General features: G+C 33.3%; 1 protein-coding gene across 2 annotated transcripts in view; it reads right to left on the bottom strand.

Moving 5' to 3' along the window:
- The window catches only part of LOC132545593 (dachshund homolog 1-like), a 90,456-nt gene that overhangs the window by 5,093 nt on the left and 57,502 nt on the right, over window positions 1–27,861 (bottom strand). For both annotated transcript variants that reach the window (XM_060209285.1, XM_060209286.1), the window contains exons 4-6: window positions 20,631–20,725; window positions 18,075–18,197; window positions 12,653–12,868 (exon numbers count right to left, since the gene is read on the bottom strand). In XM_060209285.1, coding sequence (XP_060065268.1) covers window positions 12,653–12,868; window positions 18,075–18,197; window positions 20,631–20,725 — 434 coding nt within the window. The remainder of the gene's footprint in view (window positions 1–12,652; window positions 12,869–18,074; window positions 18,198–20,630; window positions 20,726–27,861) is intronic.

Genomic DNA, 27,861 nt, shown 5'->3' with positions numbered 1-27,861 from the left:
TGAATACCTATCTATCATGATAGTCGGAGCTTGGGCATTATTACATGATATTATACAGGCATTAGTGTCTACAAAAAACACTACAGAACGCATTGGGTTTTTATATCCATATCCCTGGATGTGTCACAAAAGTGATATATATTCCAAATCACTTCCATAAGATACGGAAATGATACATTGCACACTGACGTTGACCCATCACGCCTGTCAGGCTCTCTGTAATCAATCAAATAATTAAATACTCTTTATGACAAATTCCTTTTTCTCCATACGTTTGTCTGTATCATGGCCATTATCTAGACTGGGATTGCCAATCGTGGACATAACAGCACTCCACTCACAAATCAACCAATGTCTGGGTAACTTTTTTTTTTCAATGTTGACAAGATTTTTTTCTCCTCTGTATAATTAGATGACAAGCAGATAGAATTTCAAATTAACCCAAGGGTTGGCTTCCTACTAAAAACAATAATTTAGGAAACTTCCCTAATATTCACTGACATATTTCCATCATACAAAATATGGTCATGAGAACTGCTGTTGCACTGGTCAAGGCAATCATGGTCATTATAAAGCTTATTGTCAAGGCAATCATGGTCATTATAAAGCTTATTGTCAAGGCAATCATTGTCATTATAAAGCTTATTGTCTGTGTGTTTGAATCATAATCTTTATTGATTTTTTGTTGAAGTTTTATTGATAATACTTGAAGTCAGGTCATTTTACAATCAGACAAGGTAAAAGAGCAATTTTGGGATCCAACTATGTAAAGTTTAAAAGATTAATGCAAGCTTGATATAAGCTTATATTAATGGCCTCATGGGGAGGTTGTGTAGACAGGGTAATATCAAACCAGGTGAAGCCTCATGGAGGGGTTGTGGGTAGGCAGTATAAGGTCAAAATAGGTGTAGCCTCATGAGGAGGTTGTGGGTAGGCAGTATAAGGTCAAACTAGGTGTAGCTTCGTGGAGGGGTTGTGGGTAGGCACTATAAGGTCAAAATAGGTGTAGCCTTATGGGGAGGTTGTGGGTAGGCAGTATAAGGTCAAACTAGGTATAGCCTAATGGGAAAATGGGGAAATTGTGGGTAGCCAGGGCAATTTCAAAGGTAGGCTTAGGTAGGTGTGGCCTGAGTACAGGAACCTTGTGGGGCAGCTAAGGTAGGGCTATGCAGGAGTGTCCTTATTATGGGGAGGTGGTATGTAGTTAGAGTAGGCCTAACTTATTGTGGTCTAAGTATGAAGATATTACAGGAAGCTAAGGTAGGCCTAACTAGGTGTGGTCTACATGAGTGGAGGTGGTGGGTACCTAAGGTAGGCCTAGCCAGGTGTGGCCTTGTGGGGAACTTGTTTACCTTGCTATGCAGGTAAGCCACTGTATTTACCATTGTATACATATCTGTTTGTTTCTACAGTCATAAATTATAAGTTTAGCGGAACAGGATACCCGTTCAGTGGTGTAATCAACGATGGTGATCTGAGTGAAATGTTTAACATGGCCTGATGCACACAACCACGATTACACATTTCCACACATGCAGAAAATTGTAATTATCAAAACAACTTTGGTGCCAGTTTTATGTTCCTCGTAGGCGTCTTGTGACATTTTCAATTTGTTTACTAAAATTCTGCGACTGACTGCTTATTATATCTACCAGGCATATGTTTAGGTACAAACCATGTGGTAAAACTTTGTCACCAGATTGAAATATAGAAAACAAGAAAATGTACCCATTCATACTGTTAAGTAGCTTCTTTATGATAATTTATAACAGACTATTTATAGATAGCAAGCTATCATATTTTCGTTCCCGTATTACATTGTGTCTTATTGACACTGGTTTGTTAGCAATGATTACGGATATAATTCCACTAATCTGAGATCTCGAGTGTTTACATTTTCTAGAACTGGCAGAGTGGCAACGCTAGCGATATTGATTCCCCATAGAACTCAGTGTAGTTTTTATGTTCTTACGCAGACTATCCAATTACAACTGACCAATTAGTGAATAATTTGTTAGAGATGTAAATATCAACTAAAATAACAAGATCTCTTTGTGTTGCAAGTTGTATGGTTAATGAAATTAATTTTCTCTTTTGAAAACAATGAGAAATATTTGAAGAACAGATATAGAAATTGTTTTGCTGGTAGTAAAAGGGAATTTTTTGTTTAAAGAGTTTTTAGTTTATTGCTAATGGGTTTCTCTGGCAGTGGAGTATTAATCATGGATAAATCACGATTTCAGTGTCCTATAATTATGTACAGACAACTCTTGACTAGATTCATTTCAAATAATGGATATTTTAATATTGTCTATTTCCATAGGTCGTGAGTCTGCCATGCAGTCTATCGCAAGGGTGAAGAGAAATAAAAAATTGTAGGAGAGAGATCTCCCCATATCTGGGTGAATCCTTGTCATAAATTATATATTGTGACAGATCGAGATCGGAGTGATGCCAAGACAAGAATAGGATCATATCAGGGGAAAAATCCTCCTGCAATATGGATGATTTGTCTTTAATGACAGAGTAAAAAGTGGTCCAATCCGCTTTGAGACTGTAGAAGAAATGATACTACTACCACTAATCTCTGTTGTAGCTTCAACGGTATTGATTCAACTTTTAATTGAAAAGTAAAAACTGTTAATTATCTATCAGGGGGACTTCGGAGGCACATGTATAAAATATGTAATATCTAATAATGCATAGAATATCATATATTTTAGGTTGTTCACATGATATAGTAGTATTTTCTAAATTGAGACAGTAATTATGTAGATATAATGTTAATTTATAAGACAATGAAATATTTGACTTTTTAGTACACAATTCATTAGACAATGAAATATTTGACTTTTTAGCACAATGAACTAACTTTCAAGAAATTTTAAGAATGTCTGGGAAATATTTCAATGAAGAAAGCAATATAATGATTAATTGCTAAATTTATTTACAATCATATCCATTCATAGACAATATTGTTATATATATACTTTGTATACAGTTCTACTGTTTGTATTCATAGCCTGGCCCTGTGTGAGAAAGTATTGTGGATATTCCACATTAATTAAACATTAAATCTAAACCATATCCATTTGTAATAATGAAAAATTTTAATTTTTAAATATCTTGATTTTACTTTAAAAATTCTGAAATCAAAATTTTCTCATTTTCCCCATTCCAATAAAGAAACTCTATTAAACCACATTCTCTTCTATATTTACTTAAAAATATCTGTCAGAGCCCAGAATTAGGTTTTATGATGGGAACGTGGAGGTGAACAGGTCTGTGGAATTACGTATATATTCCAGTTTTATCACTAATTCAAAATATTGTCATTATTTTTTTGTTATGCAGTGATAGATAATCAGGTTTGCATCCTTATCTAACAAGCCAGAAATGGGATAGTATTTGCTATCTTTGTTGCCGTATTTAATCTTTCATATATCATAATACCCATTTCCAATTTCCAGTTTTTCATTCATTCAATAACACAATTTCAAGCTTTCTATGTTATCAAATATCATTTAACTCTGCCAGTAAACACAGAAAATGTAATGTATTAAAGATTATTTTGCGTTTCATCTGCCATTTCAGGTAATAATCTTTAACATACAGATTCTGTCATTATCTGTTAGGACTATACCTACAACTAGGCATTCTGCCCGCTATACATACAGAAATGATGTCTGGAATTCATTAATCATCTTTAGTCATCCCCAACAGTATCAATACCATTGTCTGGTCTCTAGACACAGGATTTAGGGGATTACCATCTAAATTTCTTTGTTCATTTCCATTTTCCATTAAAGTAAATAACATGATGACCTGTATAATATTTTCATTTTAATAAAACCAGTTTCATTCTTGATATTTCATATCTGTTTATGACTATGCCGTCCTCTGAGGATGTTAATTTCCTGGCATTCCAAATCAATTTTGGTATAGAAAATATTTATTTTCTTTATCTTTGACGCTCCATGTTACTAAGTACCTCAGTTACAGCCCAGGTTGGTCTTTTTCTGTTGTGACAATAGTAAAACCTATTAGGAAATGTAGTTGTGGCAATCCTCAGAGAATTCAGAAAATGATTTTCATTACAGCGAATGAAATGAGCAGACAATATTATTGCATTGAGGTAACAGTAAATCTGTTTCACTTTGTCATTTTCATTTACTTTGGTAATGGAGGTCATCTATAGCAGAGCTCGTATCCTGACCCGAATCTGATGTGATGAAGGCAGTAATATGTCTAATGTCATTTTGAATGTGGTCTGCATTATACATGATATTATATTATTACAATTGCCGTAGGGAGGGGTACATTTTATTTATCACACAATCAGGATTCCATTTCATTCTGGAAATTATGGACTTCATGTGGTTTTCATTGCAATAATGCTGATACTGCACCAGCAAAATATTTTATCATTCCAAAAATTCCCCATTTAAAGTACATTATTGTTTATATAGTTTTCTGTATTTATTCAAATGTAAATGGATGGGGCGTGCAATTTAGACAAGAAAATCTAGCATAAAAATATAACAATTTCCAGCAGTTATTCTATAAAAACTACCCTGAAGATAGGGACAAGTGTTAATAGGTTCTCATATTACAGAAATCACAATATCCTCCTCAGCTACAGCTGCTGGGCTCCCTCTAATCAATACAACCGCCTCTCCTCAGCTTCCCCTTTAACAGGAGAGACAACATAAACATGCACCTGTAGCCTTAGCTCCCGCACAGCTCAACACACAGTGATCCTGCCTACTGATTCATTCAAAAGCAGACAACTCTAAATTGACCAAAATCTGAGGAGATTAAACTTGATATCTCGGCCGTTGTGGTGATATAAAAATATGAAACATGCACCTGCAGTACAGTTGTTGGCTCAACACTAGCTATGTTTTCTGACATTGCCACTGTAAAAGGTGAAAACTGCTGGTTACACATATAAATGTATCCAAATGATTGTTTCCTGGGGCAAGATATGAGGGAGACAACTCTCTAGCTTCACAATATTCACATAACTGATCTAGAAATCTGATAACTTCATAAATTATGTTGTATATTATATATAGCACACAATTTATTGTGTTTCATACAGGTGCAGGCTACACATAAACATTCAGTGCTTACGATCTTGACTATCTGTATAATGCTTTCTGAGAAATAAAATGTAATCTTACATTCTACAGAAAGGGGAGATGACTCTTGCATGTCCAGACTGTACAACATTTTAATCCCTAAATTACATGTTAAATTTGTTATTGACAAAGATCAGTCTAAGAATAGAAATAAGGAGGGTTGGTAACACTGATGCATGAAGTAAAGTGTAACCTGACACCTGTACAGGTAAACAAAATGTACAGGCCAGATTACAGGTAGGTTAATAATACACTCAGGGCCAATACAGTTGAAATTTAATGAGCCTTAAAGGTCTTAGTGGAATTCTTGAAATGTGTAAAACACAATTGAATCATTTCCTTGTGTAAGGTGCAGGGAAGCTTGCAAAGATAATGGTGCCACTCCTACAAATCCACATTTAAAGCTGAAATTTTCCATATTTGGTCTTACTTACTTCCATTGACTTTGAAATAATAGAGAAAATGTTATTATGTTGCCACTTCTAATTAGTATTTTCTACAGCTGTCTGCACTGCCCAATCTTGCCCCCTATGTATTAATATTTGTGTCTATTCCTCGTGCCTTGAATTTACAAGAGTCAGAAGTAAAAATTCACCTCCATAAAAGTCTAATAAGGAAAGTGGTTGTAGTAACAAAGATACAAGGATCAAACCAAATTAAAAAAGCATACATTCCAACGATTAATTATATATAAATATGTTAAAGGAGAAATCCTGACGATTAGAGCTTTCAGATTTGTATCTAGGTGATGATGGGCAAGGCTCACAATATTGTATTCATCTATGATCTCTTAAGTAAGTCAAATATATCCATCTATGATCTGTTGTAAGTCATAAGGTTTTCTATTTGAAAAGGATATTTGGTTTTCATCTCCCTAAAACATTGATTAAAAAAAAACTTTCATCAACTAACACAAAACTTTCATGCCATTCCCAAAATGATAAGACCGATCCATCCTGTCTGCCATGGAAATATCAAATATAAGAATTCTTTAAAAGTATTTCAATCAAGAATGTTGGGATTATCTTCCTACATTTCCTCTTGATCCACACAAGTATTTTATCCAACCAAAATCCTTTATAGAAAGTAAACCCTGACCAACTGACTGTTTGTGGTAAAACAGTCTTATGTTTGATTGTAACTCTGTGGAAAGAATAAAATTTATCTACAAACTTGTGTGATATAATATAAAGACCCAGTCGTACAGAATCTGTAAAATTGATTTAATAATCAACATATGAAAGGCTTATATCCAGCCTATATAGACTATAAGGAAATCTAGGTGGTCCTATCTCAAGATATAAAGATTAGCTTTATATTTCTCGACTACCTCCTTCTTTCTTTTTAAGTAATTAGATGTCTGTTGGTTTCCTCGTATACATTTTAACGTCAACACATATCTTGATTTATTTTTTTGGATTGTGTAGCATTCCTCTTTGTTCCCATCTTTTAGTACACCAGTCCCAAGTGAAATGTGAACATCACAGCAACTTTCCATATTTTTGGGACCTGTTTGATAATTGCCATTTCCACCAAAAGTTTGCTGGGCCGATCCCAATCGGGAGTGTATCTGATTCTAATAGTCTTAACTACGATGGTACAAACAATGTAGAATCATGCTTAATGTTTCACAGCTTATCGTAGACTGGGTCAAAATTCACCTACTTTTCTTTATAGTGTGTTTATCTGATGGGATTGTCTCCTGTGAGTTATACATATTTATAAATCTTTTGCTATTCACTTTCAACACCAATCTTTCGTGAATATGTTAATTTCACTATCAGCAACCTCATACCTACCTTGATAAATTTGTTAATTCTGAATACACATTTTCCAAAAAAGCTATATGAAAATATTTATCACATTCAATGATTTAGCCAAAAATATAGCATATCCTAGTAACACAAAATTCAGCTGGTAAAAACTGTCTTATCATCTTTATTATTTGTAATGTAGCTAAATATATCATTTAAAGAAAAACACACACAAAATGAAACAAAACTCAATACCCCTACTATAAGCAATACAAAATGAAAAATGGGAAAATTGACCTTTTCTTGTAATTTGAAAAAAATATTTACGGTATGAAAAATAAAGATTACAGTACACATATTTTAAATATTGATAAAATTGAGGGGTTTTTTTGTAACCATAGATCACTGATAAAACCAAAAAGGCATTTCTATGAAGGAAGATTTTTATAATTATAAATAATAGACAATGTTTGATGATAGAAAATAAATGATTACATGTAGTTAAATGACCATCAATTTTATCACTTTCCATACTTTTCACATTTAAATCCTTTTCTTTACCACAAATAAAATCTGAGACCTAAAAGCTAATGGGAAAGATCTAAAGACATTTTATTATTCAATTTATTTTCTCCTGAATATAAAGATTGAAAGAACACAATTACTACATATGTAATTTTATAAAAAACATTCTAATAGAATGTTAAAATGCATAATATAAGACACGTTGCAATAAAAGTAAACAAAATTAATGTTTCCTTTGTACATCCGATTTATTCTGTCTTCAGCTCATAAAATACCAACACATGTAAGAATCAATTATCTTTCTGAATATGTACCTCTCCTTGTCGGTCGGCCTCAACATCAATTACAAATTACTTTCATCAGAAAATAAGAAACATTTGAAAAAAACGTTATTGACATACATTAGTATCTATTTGTTTCATTACACAGGTGAAGTCGATCAAAACCGTTCTAAGATGTACAATTTCTTAAAGGTGGTAACTGATTACCTGATGTAGGTCTGACGACTTAGCTCGTTTTGAAATATCGTTTATGACAAGTTACATGCTCCTTTTTCTACTTTTTATGGATAGCATATCCAGATGTAACTGATAAATGTGCAGGATGGAATATCATCAGTTGAAGGCTATAATGAACACATTCAAAGTCATGCTCACCACAAACATCAGGTTATTACATAACCTTTTGAGTACTGAGTAAAAAAATGTAAATTATTAAATTTTGTAATTTCCTAGAAAAAGTTATACAAAATCTACATTATTAAACTTCTGTGGGAGTCTGCACTGTACTAATCGATAGTGATTTCTTCCTTGATGTATTAACTTCTGCAAGGATTTATTATATTCATCAAATTTCAATGGACTGGTTGTTTTTAAGCATACCCTGGGAACAAGAAATAATACAATTAATTCTAGAAAAAAACTTTTCTTGCATCGGATATTTTTCAAATTACTTGAAGCACAAAATTGATTGAAACATGGTTTGCAGCAAATACCATAACACGTTTGATCAGAATCAGGCACATTACTTATAGCTGAGCGATTCATTGTTTCAAGATAACATGTCTAAATATGTTATATTCCAACGATTACTGTGCATAGGCTAAAAAAATTGCTATTGGCTTGGACAATTCTCTATAAATGGATCTGTTTTTTGACATAGATGCACACAGATTAAATGTCAATCTTTTACTTCATCTACCCAAACTTACAGAGAAATAGTTAAGCAATTGTTGCTGCTCACAGGTATTTTCTGACTGATCAAAATTCAAATGAATGGGCGAATGTTTAAATCTACTCAAAACCATTGTAACTTCACCTCCCATGTTAACAGGCATTTTAGGTGACCTTGGTGTGACATTATCAGGGCTATTACATTGGAATTTCTTAAAAAAACAGGTGAATCAATAAGTTTTTCACCCATAATAATGCTACTGTAAATGTTTGTCTTATCAATCAGCCTTAAAATTCATTTAAGTATTTCTTCTTTTAAAGAAAAGAGAGAAATTCTGTATTTAGATGTCTCAATGGTAAACATATGGGACTGAGGAAGAAATGAGTTGCAATAGACTATATGGTCAAGGAGAACCCCAACTAAGGGACGAGTAAAAGTAAAAATAGACAATCTGACCTGGAGGAACTCATGGAGGCTTGTCAGAGTCAAAATAGAGACTTTGGTCTGGTGAGACTTTAGAGGGCTAGTTAGAATCACAATAGACTATCTGGCTGGAGAAAACCCCAGGGGGCTATTCAAAGACAAAATAGATCACTACCTGGCTTTGTGAGACTCAAGAGGGCTGGTCAGAATCAAGTCAAAATCACAATAAACAATGTGGCTTAGAGAGATGTGACCCAAAGGTATTATTCAGAGCCATAACAGACCACTATCTGGTCTGTTGAGACTTTATGGGGGCTAGTCAAATTCGAAATAGACTATCTGTCCTGGAGATGGGGGGACTTGTCAGAGTCACAATAGTCTGCAAGGCCTGGTGAGACTAGAGGGACTTGTCAGACTCACAATAGTCTACAAGGCCTGGTGAGACTAGAGGGACTTGTCAGAGTCACAATAGTCTACAAGGCCTGGTGAGACTAGAGAGACTTGTCAGAGTCACAATAGTCTACAAGGCCTGGTGAAATTAGAGGGACTTGTCAGAATTAAAACAGACTTAGATGTGGTCTAGTCGAACCCAAGGGAGCTAGTCAAAAGTCAAAAGTCTGTCCCGCAGAGACCTGAGGGGGATATCAAGAATCAAAACAGACTATCTGGTCCGGGTGGCTGGAGGTATTAGGATATATAAAGGTTATAAGAGGTAACATAGTCAATTAAATATCCTTGTTATTATAACCCTTGTTAGAATTCAGCTATATGATGGCAGTTTCCCATTCTTTCTTCAAAACATTTTAATGAAATATGACCCATCTTATAAATGTTTGATTTCATCTGTTCCCATCATGGTTTGGTTGTTTACAATGGTTTACTGGGATTGATAAGTTAGGGGTGGTACAGGTGTACACAGTATATACATGGATATATTTTTTTTTCTTTTTAGTTGACTGCTCCCTGTAATTACAGGCAATAAAGGGAACTACAGATGTTCTGATGTCCACTGATACAGCTCTACCAGTCCTCAGAATACGTTACTCACAAAAATGAACAGATGAAAATTTCATTAAAATTGCAGGCCAGTTAAAAAATATTTTACATTTGTTTCAGCATTAATTTTCTATACACTGTCATTGTGCTTGGAGAGCATAAAACATTGACTTTGCTATTTTATTGGACTCTCTTGTTCACACCAGATTTTATGACTTTTCCTCTATTCAACCAATATCAATAAGTATTGATTTTTCTATGTACGAAAGAGAAAAATTAGAGTTTTATCTTCAGCTCCCATAATGACATCATCTGTTGGTAATATTGGTCGACGCGCCAGCGACATGTAATTTTAACATCAAAACTGTTATCATATGACTATGTCCTATCTTTTGATGACAGCTTTCTCAGCCTACATACCTCGTTGTTCTATGCTCTTTCTTACCCATTAAGAAGATCAATATCCATATTTTATACAAGATGTTGGCAGCATACGAAACAGATAATCATATTTAAAGAGAAGCGGAATCAAACAGGTAGAATAAGCAAGAAATATCAATCCGCATTCATTTAATCCTCACTTAGTTCTGATTTCTTAGATCTTGTTCCATGACAAATCTAAATGGTGAATTATGGATGTTTAAATAACAGGGCTACCACTACACGTAATGATCCCTATTGAGTATTTGTCTACAAGTCATACAGACATGTTTTTAGGACTTCACCAGAGCGCATAATGTTCTTGGGAATAAAATATTGGAAACCTGATTCATATTCCACCATGATACCCTAGTCAGTGATAATACCTGAAAATGTTTTGAACAAAAGTCGCATAATTTGGATGAATGAAAATGATAGGTGGGTGAGCAAGTGCTGAGTCAATCAACCGTGAACCGCAATCGGAATTATTGCACTAATGACCTCTGGATCATAAGGAAGAAATATTCCTGATCTTGTTTCAATGCATTTTATGACACACACATTGATAGCAAGAGTAAAGGTCAGTGGAAGCAGGGCATACTGTCCCTGTTTGAAATGCAAGTGCAGCCCTACTCTACGTAAGCTACCCAATCCCCCTGTGATAAGGCCTGCTCAAGTGCCTAGTGATATATACTTGTCAATATATCATTCCCATGTGCTATGGGGTCAATCTGGGTTAAAAAACATGTTCCATTCATAAAAAAAGTTGACTCCCTTGTAGTAAATGTGTAAAAATGGCATGAATGAGAGTTTAGATCATAGTGATATCAAACTGGAATGGAAGCATCATAATTTTTGAGGAATATAGTATCTTATTTTAATTTGTATTAACATGGTTCAAGAATTTTGTATTTTTTTTTCTCGAAAAATAAGGCAAATATTTCATTAGAGAGAAATGCACTTTTCAGATGAAATACAGTTTACACATGCATTCACATAGTAAGTAATTCATCAATCTACACACTGCAATCTAATTAAGGAATGAGGGCATTCATACAATATACCACCGTAGCAAGCAAATTGATCAACAAAGAACAGATAAAAAAATATTTGTTAAGAAACTAATTCAAAAATTCAGGAAATTATAGCTATCCAATTGGCCACTTATTCATAACTTAAGAGCTCGAAGTAACATTACGTGGTCTGATGGGACAATAAAACCTACCTTTAAGGTAAAAAGTATGCTGTTATGTTTAAATTTCGTGTTTGACTGTAGTAAGTTTAATAATTACTAAAGATTTGTTCTCTGATGAAGTGATGAATGTACTCACTAACACATGATTGCCTTCTGACTGATCAACAATGTTTCTGGGATTGACCAAACTTAAAACTTTAACATCACACAGAAAAGAAAGTCTCTGTGAAGAGATTGTTTGCCTTAAAGCAAATGAAAATGTTAAAAACACATCTGCAGATTTGGTACGAGATGGTATATTCAGTGTAATTAGTTTTCTATAATCCTGTTACTATGGAGAGACAGAACAAAAAAAATCTGAAATTACATTTCATGATCTAAAAAATGTCAAAATGATTCTGCACTTTACATGGATGGTTGTGCTTAATTTCGAAAATGCATTTAAATTAATATTATCCATTTGTACTGAAAGCATGATTTCAGTGATACTGTAACGGCATATGCGTATTTCTAGCTTCTGGACTTGTTTTAGACTTTCATGGACTTCGTAAATTTAATTAAAATTCTACTTTTTTTTTATATAATTTGTACAGTTCTAATTCATTTCAGTGTGTCCCTCAAAGAATGATATATACCAACCAAGATTCAACCAGAGCTAAAAGGATTATGCCATTGGCACCGTGAATAAAAATCCTACTGCATTTCAAGACAGGTTAACTGACTTAGCTTAATTAACACAAGAAATGGTCACAATTGAAGGAACTGAATTCTAATGATTACGTAAAGCTCCTCTGGCAGATAAAAGCTGTACTTTCTTGACATTGTACAAGTATGTAGAAAAAAAAATGTACTTTAGATGGTATTAATGTAAAACAGAAAATAGAATAACTGGAGGTTTTACTGTTGATGTATATAGAGAGATAGAGAGTATTACATAAAGACAACAAATATATATATTGTTATTGATTTCCTGTATTGGGTATCAAGTGTTTATTGTATGTTTTCTGCATAAGCATAAATACCTTTTTCGTAGCTAAGCTGCCTTTCATGGTGGCGGGCGTTTTCTGCTGCAACCTTGAGGAGTCCTTGGATGTTGAGGAGGAGGGTTTCTATTGAGGAGATGGAGGGTGTTTCCCCATTGAGGAGTTCTGTAGGGAAGGTGGTGGGAGGGGCTGTATGCTTTTCCCCAATATCACTGTTGTTGCCCGACTCACTAGGGTCCATGCTGTCATCCAAGTCTGCAGACAGAAAATCATTTCCTTAATGTTTAAATCACATTAATGTAAATTAAGGATTAAGAGTCTCCCTAAAATCTTCTAAATGTGGAGTTTACAGTTATTATATAAGCACTCTAAGACTCTGACTAGATATGAGGAATAACATTTAGGAAATTATATATGAATGTGATTTTGTTTTTTAAACACTTTTAAATGTTTTTTTTTTTAATCAGACCACGCATCTGTTCGGGTAAATGTTGGTTTAGGTATTCACTGTGAAACTCTAATCCAAATGAATCGGCTTAAATTCTTTGAAGTTCTGAAATGATATCTAGTTAATTTCAATCCATGCTGACTTTCAAATTTAAATTATCTTCATATCAATGTGGACGTATAATTGGTTGTTACACCATAAATAAATATCATTTCATATTCTTTATAAAAAATACTCAAAAGCCATCAAATGTAATGGACGGGCTATAACATTTAAAGAAAAAAAGAAAAAATATTGCCAAGTTCTCAGCATCCAGTCAGATATTCTAATGTTAATGCATTTTTATCCTAGATCTGTGCAATAAATTCCAGATCTGCTAAGAAACTTGACATAAGATGTAACTATTGGTTATCTTTCTAGGAGGATGTAAATTATATTAAAACAAGAAGTGAGCTAGACATAAAAATCCACCCCCATAAACATCTCCGGCACTCCCTACACCCTGGGGTAAACCCCCACTGCCAAACACCCTGGCAAATCTTTCACTGTAATTACCCCACCTCATTTATTGAGTAAATCTATAACATATCAATGGAAATGATAAATGTTGACTTGCACAGCTTAATGATTAGCTGCCCTTTAACCCCAAGGATCATTACATCAATTCAAAATATATTGTGGTGTTCTGGTGTTTATTTTTTCTATCTTCTCCGCCGCTAGGATATGAAGGTTGTGATTATCTTGCCTATAAAAATACCACAAATTTAAACTCAAAATACACTTATAATATATTCAAACCTATGCACGTTTGAAAGACTGGATGCAGACTACTGGCAATAAAATGTATATTAAACTGTAAAATTTGTTTCCTCAAGAGTTGAGACACTAGGAATCCGTAATAATTTCTCGGCAGGTCTTCAGAATAATGGATTTATGTATCGTTAGCATGAAGTTATCATCTCCTGATGTACGCGATACGCATGATATTCAAATAAGGAGAAACAGATAGAAAACAGATTTTTACAGGTTTGGTGCATTTCATTGTTGTTTTCACCAACATTACACACATGTAGTTTTCATTTCATAGAAAACTGTAAATGTTGTATTATCTGGTATTTTCTTGGCACCAAGTTGTCAGGAGATAAACTATGGCTGTCATCAATTTTGGTAAGAGAATTATCAGGCCAGCATCAGGTGGAATACACCACTAATACAGACATCTGTTAAATTGACAATATGATACATACATACTGCTACAGATGTCTTACAATTCTTTCTAGCAATTAACATGGTTACCAAAGTGACCTTCCTTCCTGGCAGCCGTGAAAGGGGGAAAAGCAAAGTGAAAGGAAATGGCATGAAGATTCAACTCGGAACAGACCAAGTCATTAAATTTTCATATTTGTTACAAAAGACATGAATGGGATAGGTTGACGCGCTTGGGTACAAAATATTAACTGGCATGATGATCTATACTTAAAATATTTCATCCAAGTCATTATACCACCCAAGAGAGCTTGTTTTTATGTGAAATAGTTAATAATTCAGCTGGTACTTATCTGATGCCTGTATTCCAAAGGCAGCAATTTACTGTTTAACTATTCAAGTACAATTGACTTTGTAAGTTGGCAGCCACCTTTTTAAAATTCTCTGATCTCCCTTCATTGTCAGACAACAATGGAAAGTTTTTAGTCCAACAATGCTGTGATGTAAGACTCAACATTCACCATTAGTTGAATGACAAAGCAAGATGTCAACAAACAATTAATTATTGAAACAAATGGTATAAGTACAAGTAAGATTTCTATGTAGATATCTTTTGTAGAGATATAGAAAATTGCGAACCTCAAACCCCAGTGTCAAAATAGAACAATCCTGATCATATTGATTAAAGAATCCATTTTAGTTCTGTTTAAGTAGGATGGAATAAAGTGGTTATTAACGTTTGGTTGACTAGGATAAAAATGACAAATTTAATGAGTATTGAAAAAAGTACTTGTTTGTTAATGGACTTGTATTCCATCTAAGACAAGATCAATCATCATCCTCATATCTCCCTGCCAACAGGTATATTCTACTTTCCGAATACAAAAGAGTTCCAATAAAAATCTAAAAGACTAAGACGAGAAAGCACTTGAGACTAATAACCATAGCCATTAACACTTTACAGCAATCTTTGGCTAGCCAAGGCTACAACTGAAAGACACACTTCAAACATTTCAGATCATTTTTTTTTTATTTCTACTGAAAACAAAACTTTCAGAGCAAATGCTTACCTGGAGGAATTGTAATCACTGATCAAGTTCATAATAATAAGCAAAGTAAGATGTTTGATTTTTCAGAAACCAAAGAATATGGTAAACAACCCACTTTGATACAGGTAACATATACCTTTGCCTGTTCCATGGTACTAAATAATTAAGTTCTAAAAAGCTGATATTGATCTGGCGTCCAATGACTTAAAAGTAAAATCAAAATCCAGGAAAAACATATCTTGTCTAGACAAAATGAGAATATGTTCACTTTATCCTCACTGTAATATATTTACGTTTTTTAAAACTTTTTTTTAAAAACAATTTAGGACCTAAAAAATAAAAAATATCTGAGAAGAAAATCTGAAGGTTGTAATTGCAGCTCATAAAATAGTTGTCATATTGTGTTTGCCACTACAATACATTAATTGTACATTTATTATTCATCCCGCTAGGACAGTATCTTTATACTTCTCCAGGATCCTGCGGCTTCTCTCCCCATTACCGAATGCATTATTACAACCAATCTGGAATTATCAAATTTGCCGTCACATTGCTGAGACAATTTTCGGGACATTAGGCGGTTATAAGAGTCCCACAGAAATGTCGTCTGAAATTGAATTTCCAGCTGAGATCATCAGGATGCTTTCTCCTCTAACAGAATAATTCTTCCATTGTTTTAACAAATTTACAAGAATCTTCATTCATATTAGCTCTTTTTTGATGACAAGGGAAAAGCAACATTAAACGTGACAGGTCTTTTTTTATTAGTTCAACAGAGTCCAGAATAGAGACTTGATATTGCACTTTGATCATCTAAGTCTTGTTAAGGTAGAGTACATGTTACTAGTATTTCCATGATATTGCTATCTTTACAGTCTGTACAAAATAAAAATCTCAGTTCATACAACAGACAGCAAATAACAAGATAATTGCCGAACAATAAAAAAATTAATCAAATGATTAATATCTATATAATGATTTTTTTTTATTTTCAGCAAGAAAATATTTGTACTTATATAAAATCACCCTGTTTTTCAATTATCAGCTGATTGATAAATAAGTATCCAACTCTCTCTTTCAACAAACTATTTAAATTAGTTTTGCTTTTCACTTTTAATTCTTTTTTCTCTTACTGTAATGAACATTTGGTTTCCAGATATAGATTTTCAAGGAAATGTGTTGATGTCAATATGCTAATGTAACATGTTTTACATACAACCAAGGGTATGTGTTATATTCATAACATATAACAATATTAATCAACATCAACAGAACAGTCTGAACTGACAGTATCAAACAAGATATTGAAACTCATAATCTATAATTGATTTGTAATTAATAAACCTGTTGAGGTAGAAATGATGTTTTGACTCATAAGTCTGATTAATAATGATCCTACTAATTTCATATAGAAATTAATGAACCAGATGAATTGACTCACAATATAATTAACACTGACTGATTCAGATATTAATTCTCTCCAAGAACAGAACTGAATTTCAGATCATGATTATTTAATACTCAACATGAAAATGATTCCAGCTTATTAGTCATAAAGAAAATAATGGAAGAGTAATGAAAATAACCAAACTAGACTTCAATCACCATGCCTGGAGTTTGGAGTGTGGACTAAAACAGGAACATGGAATAACATAGCGGACATTAAAACTAAAGAAGTACAAAGGCAAACAACCTGGCCATCTTTAATCAAAGAAAACAACATCAGCCATGAAAATTAAGTTACAAATTGACGACAATTACAACTTATGACAGAGCAGGAGCTTTTTCAAGCTGGTACACATAAACTGCCAGATGTGCTGAACTGATATAGGGACTAATCTGGGTGCCCATTACAAGTCTGTCCCACTGTGCTACTACACTACTAACCACAGAGAAATGAAATGCTTAATTTTCCTTTTTCAATAAAATTTGTAATAAGGAGAAGACTTGTGTTTGGTGCTTTAATCAGAAAAGCAGTTGTCCTTATAGTTTATTTATAAGAAACTGAGATCATAGAACATGCCAGCTCCAGGTTGATGCTAGTGCATTCTCCTTGTCTCAAAAGTTTATATCCTTAACGAAAATCAGAGATTACTGTAAAAATTGTAAGTATATGTTTGTATATATATGCCATCTACAGGAGGACTTGCCAAGGGAGATAACTAATGTTGCAAATCTCTTGGGTAGTGGGCGGTAATGACCATTTCAAACACACTACGATATCTAATCTGCCTGATTGACATAACAAAAGGGAGACAGAGGGAGACAGAAAGAGACAAAGTAATGGAAATTGTCTGTTGATTTCCCAACGACTTCATCATCACAACACTGGCACAATTAAGTACGGGACCTGTTGTTTCTAAGGAGATATATTGAATATGGTTTTTCATGAATTTTTTTGGAAATGTTTGACATATTAATGGTTAAGACTGGATAAACTTATAACTATTTTTCCCCCTGTCTGAATTATGGATCTCTGATTTCCAATTATAATTTCCAATTTTCTGATTTGTTAAGATCAAGTCAAAATATCACTAGTTTCTAATACATTTATTACAAAAATTCTACTTCCTAAATTGAATATGATCAATTTGTGAGGATTAAAAGGGTTCAATAATATTACTAATCAGTATTTGATCAGAAAACTTAGAACGCAATAATATGTGAAAAAAAAAAGATAAAGACATAACAATGTATTCTGTATTATAAGATATTTTTCTGACAACTGTCACTTGATAAAAAATTAAGTGATACATACCATCATCTCTTTCGTCAGATAGCCTGTCGTCATCATCTTCATCCTCATCACTCTTGCCATTGGAGAACCTGTTGCTAATGTCCTTCGTGTGTCCATTAATGTGAAGGTTCAGAGGTTTGTTGTCTGAAATGGGAACAATTAACAGTTTACAAATATGGAGGATCTGGGTAAATTAAATCTGGCATGAAATAAAGTTGAGTAAGATATTTTTTTTAACAAAATGGGTACAAAACTTCTACAGAATTGTTTTATTTTAAAGTAAAATTTAGAAAGGTTTTTAAAAAGGCAGTGTGTTGTTTAAATATATTTCATATTTTCTTGATAATTAACAAAAAGACACTTTAGGGTATAGTTAACATTTACTATGACAAGTTCTTTTTTAAATGATGAAAATAGAATCATGAAGAACAAATGAAGTGCTGTTATTATATATGTATTCTGTCTGAGGAGAAAATAACATTATTTCTTATTCTGCATTATTTTAACACTTGACTGTAGGAATCTTCGCCACCCATACAAAAAACAAACACATGCCATGCTCAAATTTCACTTCATCATCGCATTCCACATCTCTCTCATTGCTTCATAATCATCGTATATGAATTGAAAAAACCTACAATAATGACACGGCTTTACTGTGCAGTGGACCAGAAACGAAACTTCTCTTGGTCAATGCTACAGGCTGTTCGCAGTAATTTTATTGTCGGCAAACTACACTTCTGGCTGTACGGCGCCTAATCGGCCATAGATATTTTTTCAAGAAAACAAAATCAGTAATTTGCACTCCATGCCCTTGAGATACGATGCCGATTACAGTAATATTATGACTGACCCCAAAATATTTGGTTGGAAAATCAGAAATCACACTGATCTTGCTTGGTATTTAATGCGTATTAAACGCTTTGATAAAAAAATTGTATTGTAAAGTTTCAAATGAATATTTCTAGTTTCAACATCTGATTTAAGTTTATTGTAAATGATAATGATAAATATATTGAAACAAGTATAAAAAAAGAAACAAAAATAAATTATTTCAAACTGTGAAATACAATCACTGATAATCACATTTGCAGAGCAATAATCTCAATTGCTTTCTGTACCAGCCTGGAACCACAAAGATTTAATCATAGAAAAATTAAAAGCTCCAACAACTTTTTATTTTACAATGATCATTAAAATCTTTTTCAAAACTCATTTGGAAATTATCATGAACATGAAACTATTTCCAAGTCAAGATGAACACTTGAATGGCAGACATATCTATCCGAACTACTGAGCAAAGCTTTATTTTTATTGCAAATACCATTTATGCTTTACATGGGGTAACCCATAAAATTTCTACGACTGCATGCAATAAAAATAAACGACTCTACATTGAAGCACATTAGCGGAAGGAAAAAAGTAAATATTAATATAGTGAGTAGTGAGGTTGTTGGGAGTATGTAGCATGGCTGTGTGGACGCTGCCTGTCTATACAGAGAAGTCATCCTTTCCTCGCAGGAGTCGCTACTTATCAACCTTATCAAATATTCATTTGCACCAATTTGAGTTTGAGATAAGTACCTCAATTTTGATGAGACCAGATGAGAATTTTCTGGATTCCAACATATCAGTGTTAACCCTTCTTACTCAGGGATAAGCATTACATACTGAACACGAATTCTTTGGAATTCTTCATGAGAATAATTGTAGAATTTTATGTTGTGAAAACTTAACATTTCAGAGATGCTGGTATAATTGATAATTTGACAGACTTTAGGTAGATGATAGAAAATCACCGAGATCTAATACTATTGGCTGCTTTTGCAAATACGAGCAGAGGTTCTGTTAATGACAACATAGAACAACCTCTAAAGTTGATAACATCACATTAAGTGTGTTAATTCCAAATAATAAGCCTTTTTAACTGTAGAATATGACTGACATGTTGGAATTATTTAATAAGAAGAACAAAATTTATTGCATCAATTGCTCATAGTTTTTCATTAAAACAGCATTGTTTCAACTGGAAAAAAAAAGTAAATTGTAACTGGACTTAGAAATATGCAGTCATACGGTATATAAACAAATTGAATTTCCATGGCAGTCTGTTGACAATTGATTCTGTGAGGTTTTATGATGTTTAATAAACATGTACAATAATAGATTCAGTATAGAAATGAGAGGGGATTTGAACTGTTTTATTAATTCTTTAATAGGTTTTATCTTCAAAATGGATCTCCTTGAAGCAGCTGCAGGTTTACCTCACTGAACATCATGAGGAAGATCCATCACGTTCCATTCAGTCAATAAAATAAAGTAAGGGTAAAGTAAAGTGTCTTGACCAAGGACACAGCTATGACAGTAAAGGACTGTCTGTGATACATTGTAACTGCCTGAGATAGAGATTACACCAATCACCTCAGATCTTCATCTCAAGTTTATTAGTCCAAGGGTCTAATGACTTAAGTTTCCAAGCAGTTTTATACATAGACATGACAAAAAAGTAGGGAGAAGTATATAGGAGACAACTGAATGAATAGCATTATGGATAAGATGTTATAAAGAAAGACTTACTGTCATATTCCGAGGTGCGGTGCAATCTCTCCGAGTCATAGTGAGGAGACACACGACCCATCTTCATGGCAGCTTCCAGACGTTCATCTCTAGATCTGTCAGTAAAATAGGTAATTACCAATTGCTAAACAGGTTACTATGATGTAATTACAAGGTGTTATACAGGTGACACAGATGTAATTACAAGATGTTATACAGGTGACACAGATGTAATTACAAGATGTTATACAGGTAAAAACAGATACTATTACAAGATGTTATACAGGTAAAAACAGATACTATTACAAGATGTTATACAGGTAAAAACAGATACTATTACAAGATGTTATACAGGTAAAACAGATACTATTACAAGATGTTATACAGGTAAAACAGATACTATTACAAGATGTTATACAGGTAAAACAGATACTATTACAAGATGTTATACAGGTAAAAACAGATACTATTACAAGATGTTATACAGGTAAAAACAGATACTATTACAAGATGTTATACAGGTAAAAACAGATACTATTACAAGATGTTATACAGGTGACACAGATGTAATTACAAGATGTTATACAGGTACAACAGATACTATTACAAGATGTTATACAGGTAAAACAGATACTATTACAAGATGTTATACAGGTAAAAACAGATACTATTACAAGATGTTACACAAGTAAAACCTGTATTATTACAAGGCATTACAATGGTTAAACAGATATTATTTCATGGTGTTAAGCAGGTAAAACACGTGTAAAAACATGTTTATTTCTACCTAATAAAATGTAACCTCCCTTGTATGATATTTGATTTATCCGACATTTGGTACAGCATTTGAGTTGCCATGGTAACAAAACTAGGAAGATCGTAGATACTGTAGTTTTAATTCTATGTAAGATGATGATAAGGATACATAAAATACAATGAGTTGTTCCATTTTACGTGTATATGTGTAGATCATGCTAATGCAAGCAGATGTATGGTGAAATCTAACTCTAACTAATATTAGAATATTGATCCCGATTGGTTTTCCATAACTTTTATCAAGGTTACATTAAAAGCAGCAATATCATGATTCATTACCGTTTGCTTTGTAATATTAAAAAAAAAGAACATTTAAAAGAGTTCAAAACAATTAACAGTACTATGAACCCCAGTACAACATCAGTAAATACACCAATTACAACCACTCAACACCTGCCAAATCTCTCCATAACGAATCATATTACAAAAGGTTACAAATTCTTAACTAGATCAACATGTTTTTAGAAGTATTAATGAAAACCACCACCCTCTTGGTGAAAAAACCTTATTTCAATATTGTACGTTTCTGTTTCTTTTAATGTACAAATTCCTTTTGATTAATTTTTACGACATTAGACACAACTCCATTTTCCACAAGATAAAAAAATCAGGAGAATGACAAGAGGAAACCAGAAACTTTCATCATCAAACCAAGAAAAGGAAAGCAGAAATCCCCACAAACATACGAACATCAATGAGTTCTTTATACAGCGCCATCAAACAAAGTCTACAGTGGAAAGGCACAACTGCCTCTTCATGTGAGATTCTCAACGTTTCATTAAAATGGTAAGCGACTAATGAGAAGATGTATAAACACAATATTTTCCTTTATCGCAATCTGATTCCAATAAGAATTAAAGTGAAATGCACACCCAGTTATTCTGGGTGTAAAATACAGCTACTCAACATTGCGTTTAACATCACAAAACTTGGCTTTCTTTGGTTGTATGTATTAATGGCATCCAGCAAAAAAAGCCTAATATTTTCATGAGAGCACATCCAAAACATATCTCAAAGATCATACAATTCTGCTTGCTTTTTTGCTCTGACTTTCATTACTTGGCAATGCCATTCAAAAATATTTTAGAGTCAAGATGCCTAATTAATATTTCTGCTTAAATTCCAAGAGGGTAGAAATGAGTTGTGTACAAATGTTGTGTTCAGTGTTAGTAGCAATGCCAAAAAATTGGTCATTACAGATAAAAAGACGTCCCATGCAGCATTGTGGAGGTTGACTTTCTCCTCACAAATGTGTCGCAACGAGTCGTTAGCAATCCTTTCATCTAATAAAACAGATTTTGTGATGTTGTTCTCCAATGACTGTTTAGCATGCATTGCTATGTGCTAATTATGAATGGCGGCCAAGTTCTGTAGGGTATGTTATCATTAACAGAGTGGCCTCCCTTTGATAAAAGTATTCAGACAGCAATATGTAATTAAAGGAATATAATTAATGAAATCATGTGAAAATTACAATGCCGCTCGAAAGTTAAGGAAAACATTATTTATGTTACAACAATTGCAAAACAAGTTATCCAACTTATATTCACCCTGATTGAAGTGAGAAAAAGGGGTTTTACTATAAGAGGAAATAGGAGTACCCAGACGAAACCCACGGGATCGGGCAAGTGACCTTTTACCTTTACATGTCTGTTCAGAGAATCGAACCCCAGACATCTTGGCAACAGGCAAGTGCTTTACCACTATGCCAGCCAACCAACCACTCAATATGCAATTAATGCTGCTCAACATTTATAATCAGTCACATTGTAAAAATTACAATTTTCCTCAACTAATATTTTATAAACACAAGTTTACCAGAGTGTTAATGTGTTAGGATCATTCATCCTTGTACATGACTGTTGAAATTTTTACGCTTACATCCAATCTTTCTCATGTTTTGTTAAGCATGTTCATTTTACCCGATTGGTCAACAATGTAATGTATGTAAGGCTTTGATTTTTAGAATTATCTATTAGATGTCCTTTTTCATCAAGATTGCACAAAATTTTAATATGTTAAAATATATTCCATGATTTTAAAAGAAAATCTTGAAAATATTGACTCCCATCATGGAATTATTCATCAACTTTTATCAAAATTACTTCCAAAGTAACCTTCTGTCTGAGATTTCTTTTTATCTATTGAAAGAAACCCTACGAAAATTTGCTCCAATATATCAGATACAATATATCTCAGAAATATGTGGTGAAAAAATGTTAAGTATGAAATATTGATAGGTAGGTAGGTATACAGTAACGTTATCTAAATGCTTTGTACTATTAAGTCTAAACATTAAAACTATACATCATATTGGACTTTAGAAATCTTTAGAGAAGATTAATGTTGTAAATATTCAAAGTTTTGGGGATCTTTTCATGAAAAAAAAAACAACATCAGCTGCCAGGAGAACTTAGCATCAACATTAAAACAGAACAAAGCTAGTCTAACACGACAAAGCAATACTAGATAAGGACTGAATTCACCAACATGTGTTTTGGGGTAATTTTACAGAATGTTTTGTACTTTTGAAATTGACATTATCTCTAAGTACGAGCTAGATATAAAAAGTCGATGAATATGATAATAAAATTGTTTGATATAGAGGCTGTTTTTGATATATGTGGGGTAACGTTAGACTAAAAGTGAACATTGTGAGTGCACGCTGATGATCCTACTGTAAATATCAGAAAAGCCAAATTAAATATATTTTACATTTTGATGAAAGACATCTGGACTCAAGATCTTTGTATGAATCCCAAAGGATATTATCTCTCCTCATCTGTTAATTACAGCTATTAATACCATCATATCCTTGTTCTCTACACTCTTCTCAATTCCAATTTCCTGAATGAACAAAACAGACCTAAAACCCCTAATTCATTAGACATTTGAAGATATATCATTTCCACACAAAAATTCCCTTTCATTTGGACATGGCTTATATATAATATGATTCAATAAAACAACACTGCCATCCGAGGATCAATTTTCATCAAAGAGAAAATAGCGTAATTTTGACATTAGGGAAGAACCTAAATTTTCACAGCTTTTACAAAAGGCTAACACATCCCCATATCTGAAGTCTTCCTCTCGGTAGACTTGTCATTAATAGCACAATCTAATTATTTCTTGAAAGCTGGAATTTTCACTGTTGATGCTATCCACACAGATATGAAAGCATTATACAACTGATATCTGAAGAAACAGAGCAATGAAATGCTATTTTATTGAAATGTTTTATTTGGAAATGGAAATTATGCCTCTGAAGTAGGAGGATTTTATTCAGAACAATCTGCCATCTAAAGCAAATACAAATGTTGGTTATGAAACAGAATGCTGATTTCCTGTATATATGGCAGCCATCATTCAAGTCAAGCTGTCTTTTATACAAGAAGGAAAGCATCTTTTCACACAAGCATTAGACTATATGTTAACCTTATGGCCTGTCAGATTTAATTATATCTCATATCCAACAGCCAGTCATGGAACAGAAAAAAAAACTTATCAAATTTGAAATCCTCTAAAACTCTGCTTCTTTACATCTGCCATTATATCTGCAGATTGTTGAATTGCACCAAATGATCTGGTCATGAAGGGCCCCTCGGGACTAACAATGGCAGATTAAAGGGAGATAAGTAACGAACAAGTCTTTGAAGATCTGCCATCATAAGATGGTAAAGTTGTCATCCAAATGGATAATTCCTAAAGTACATATAAGTCTTTCCACCATTTCTAAGGATAATTCTGTAACCTGCTGTCAGGTGGCTGAGAAAATCTTAAACTTTTTGATGTTCAAAATGAACAGCTTACAGATTAATTTCAAAGTAAAGTTCATATATACATCTGTTTCAACTTTTTTTCATCCCCAAAAATGACCCAAGTGACCATGTTCTATGAGTTTAAGATTTTTTTATTTCCTGGGAAATTATGATTCCTTTCAATAGTGACCTGAACCTACTTGAACAGACACAGTACATTATACTTTCAAGGTCATGGAATATGGTGCTCCTGCCCCCAATAACCATGGAATTAGCTCCATCACTCCTAATCGTATCTTTGAAGTAATATAAAGTAGAAAATGAAATAAAAACAATGGCATAAAAGTCAAATGAACCTACAACATTCCTTACGTTTGAAAGATATCAAAAGTTTATGATCCAAGTTTGTGTATCATCCCAAGATCATCTATTTTTCATAAAGTTCTGTCGAGAATCACAGTTGGTTTTATAGAAAATTTATTGTTTGTAGATTCATACCTGACCTATAGATATAAGCAAAATTTGAAATGAACATCACTTTCTTTCTTTATTAAAAAAAAACTTCTATACAGGTGTACTTTAAGTTTCAGCATAAGAAAATTTGAGTGACATGCTAGGTCTAAAAAAGATTCATCCCCTGCCTACTGATATGTATATCAGACTCCATTTTATACACAAATCCAACCCAGGTGCTCCACTAATAATAAAACACATTCTGCAAGTTAACAATTTCAACATGACACCCAATCCATCTGTCTAATGTCTATCATTATACTTACCATATATGCCCGATAGGTCACATACACCTCACCCAAATTATGTACAGAAAATTTAATTTGCAGGAAGGCATGATATTATAAAACTGTTTAAAACAGGAAAATTGACAAGAAAATGGAATTTCCTGGTATGTGAAAATGTGACCACCCAGATTGTTGTGATTATTGGTGAGCACATTGAGAATTAGAGGCTTTCCGATATAAGTGGGAATCAGAGATAGAATCTAGCAAGTGAAACAGCTAAAACCTGCAATTGCTTTGTGTACAACATCCACAAATTACATCTATGGTCAACAAGAGCACATGGAAAGAGTTCTCTACACTTAACTACATGAAATCCATGTCCTTGGAAACAGACAGAATACATAACAACAAAAACGGAATCTCAAACCAAGAATTATGATGCTGTGTAATAAAAATCTTTCTAACCTATAGTTGTAAGACAATTTAAAAAAAAAACACACACACGCCAAAAAAATTGGCTTACTAGAGATTGCTGGCTAGCAGGTGGCATAAAAGGCTGCTATGTCCGCAACACGGTTATTAAGGCACAGAATATATCCAGAAATGGAATCCTTAACAGCTTAAAAAGGAGAAACATCGGAAATGGATAGAGTGGTGTAGGCATTAATTTGTATCTTATACCTTGGAAGATGAAGGAAGAAAAATTCTTAATAGAAAACACGCCTAGTGGCAGAGAAGATTTCTACATCTGAATAGGTCAAACAGTACACCATACGCAATCAATAGGATATCGAGGCTTTTAACAGCAATTGGGGAAATTATATCAGTTTCTTTGTACGTATCATGGAAATCGGAGAGAAAATCCGACTCAAAGACATGGTAATTTTGCCTCAGACAAAAGCTTTTCCGATAAATACACGGTTTTGAGTTTTAAAAGCATATTTGCCAAAATGGAAGGATTTTAGACAGAAGAACTTAGCATGTGTTGGTCCCAATGTAAGGTATTACTGGAAACCCATGTGCAATTTAGACAATCTGAAAACTGTATGCATTGTCTGAAGGAGAGACAGTGGTATTTACTGGCGAGCTTTTATTGCTTGCGTCGCCTGGGCCATAGAGGTTAACAGACACTGCTACTTACTTGACTTATATCACTACCCAAGGAACATAAACAAATCCTATTGTCCAAGTTTGTCATGCTAAGGAACAGAGCATTCTAGACATCCTATATCACAATGTCTTAATATCCATTGACAGAACAAAGTTTGAGGAAACCGTATAAATAACATAATGTTGGAGTCGGCCTAATAGACACTTTGTTCCCGGCAATAGACAATACGAGTATGACAGCATTATTTCCAATGAATAAAAGCTCAATTTGGGAAAAAAAGGTATAAAACAGACCAATTTGCTTGATGTTAAGACGGAGAAATGTCACATAACCAGTCAGAAAAAGCTAAGGTTTTGTTCATCTCCATAACTATTTTTATTTATCTCAAAGTTTATTTCAATTTCAAATCAAATATTTTATTTCTATATAAAAATTGTTTGAAGAGTATATCTTGACTTTTTTCTGATAATCCTACACCGAATATCCATGTAAATTTTTAGCTGACATTATGAACCCATCAGCAATACAACACGGTCTATTGATTTGTGATTCATATGATTGCAAATCCAATTTTGACCTAGTTCTATAACTGATCTAATGATGTTACTTTTAATATTTCAGAACTTCTTTTTTTGGCCATTGCTGCCATGAGTATATCAGAAGAGATAATTACTGGTTCTGTATTTCTTGTACCTAGTGCATGGCATGATGTAAATCGGTACGTTATGGAAATGGCAAAATGATACAGAACTTCGAATGAGGCCCAATCGGGGCAATCTGAAATACCAACTCACTAATGACGACAACGGTCAACTTATCAACTT

This window comes from Ylistrum balloti, unplaced genomic scaffold, assembly GCF_031769215.1.
Source record: "Ylistrum balloti isolate Yb309-2 unplaced genomic scaffold, AGI_CSIRO_Ybal_v1 Utg369850, whole genome shotgun sequence".
NCBI classification, from domain to species: Eukaryota; Metazoa; Mollusca; class Bivalvia; order Pectinida; family Pectinidae; genus Ylistrum; species Ylistrum balloti.
Note: the sequence above shows the minus strand (reverse complement) of the source record. Positions and strands in the feature narration are given on the sequence as shown.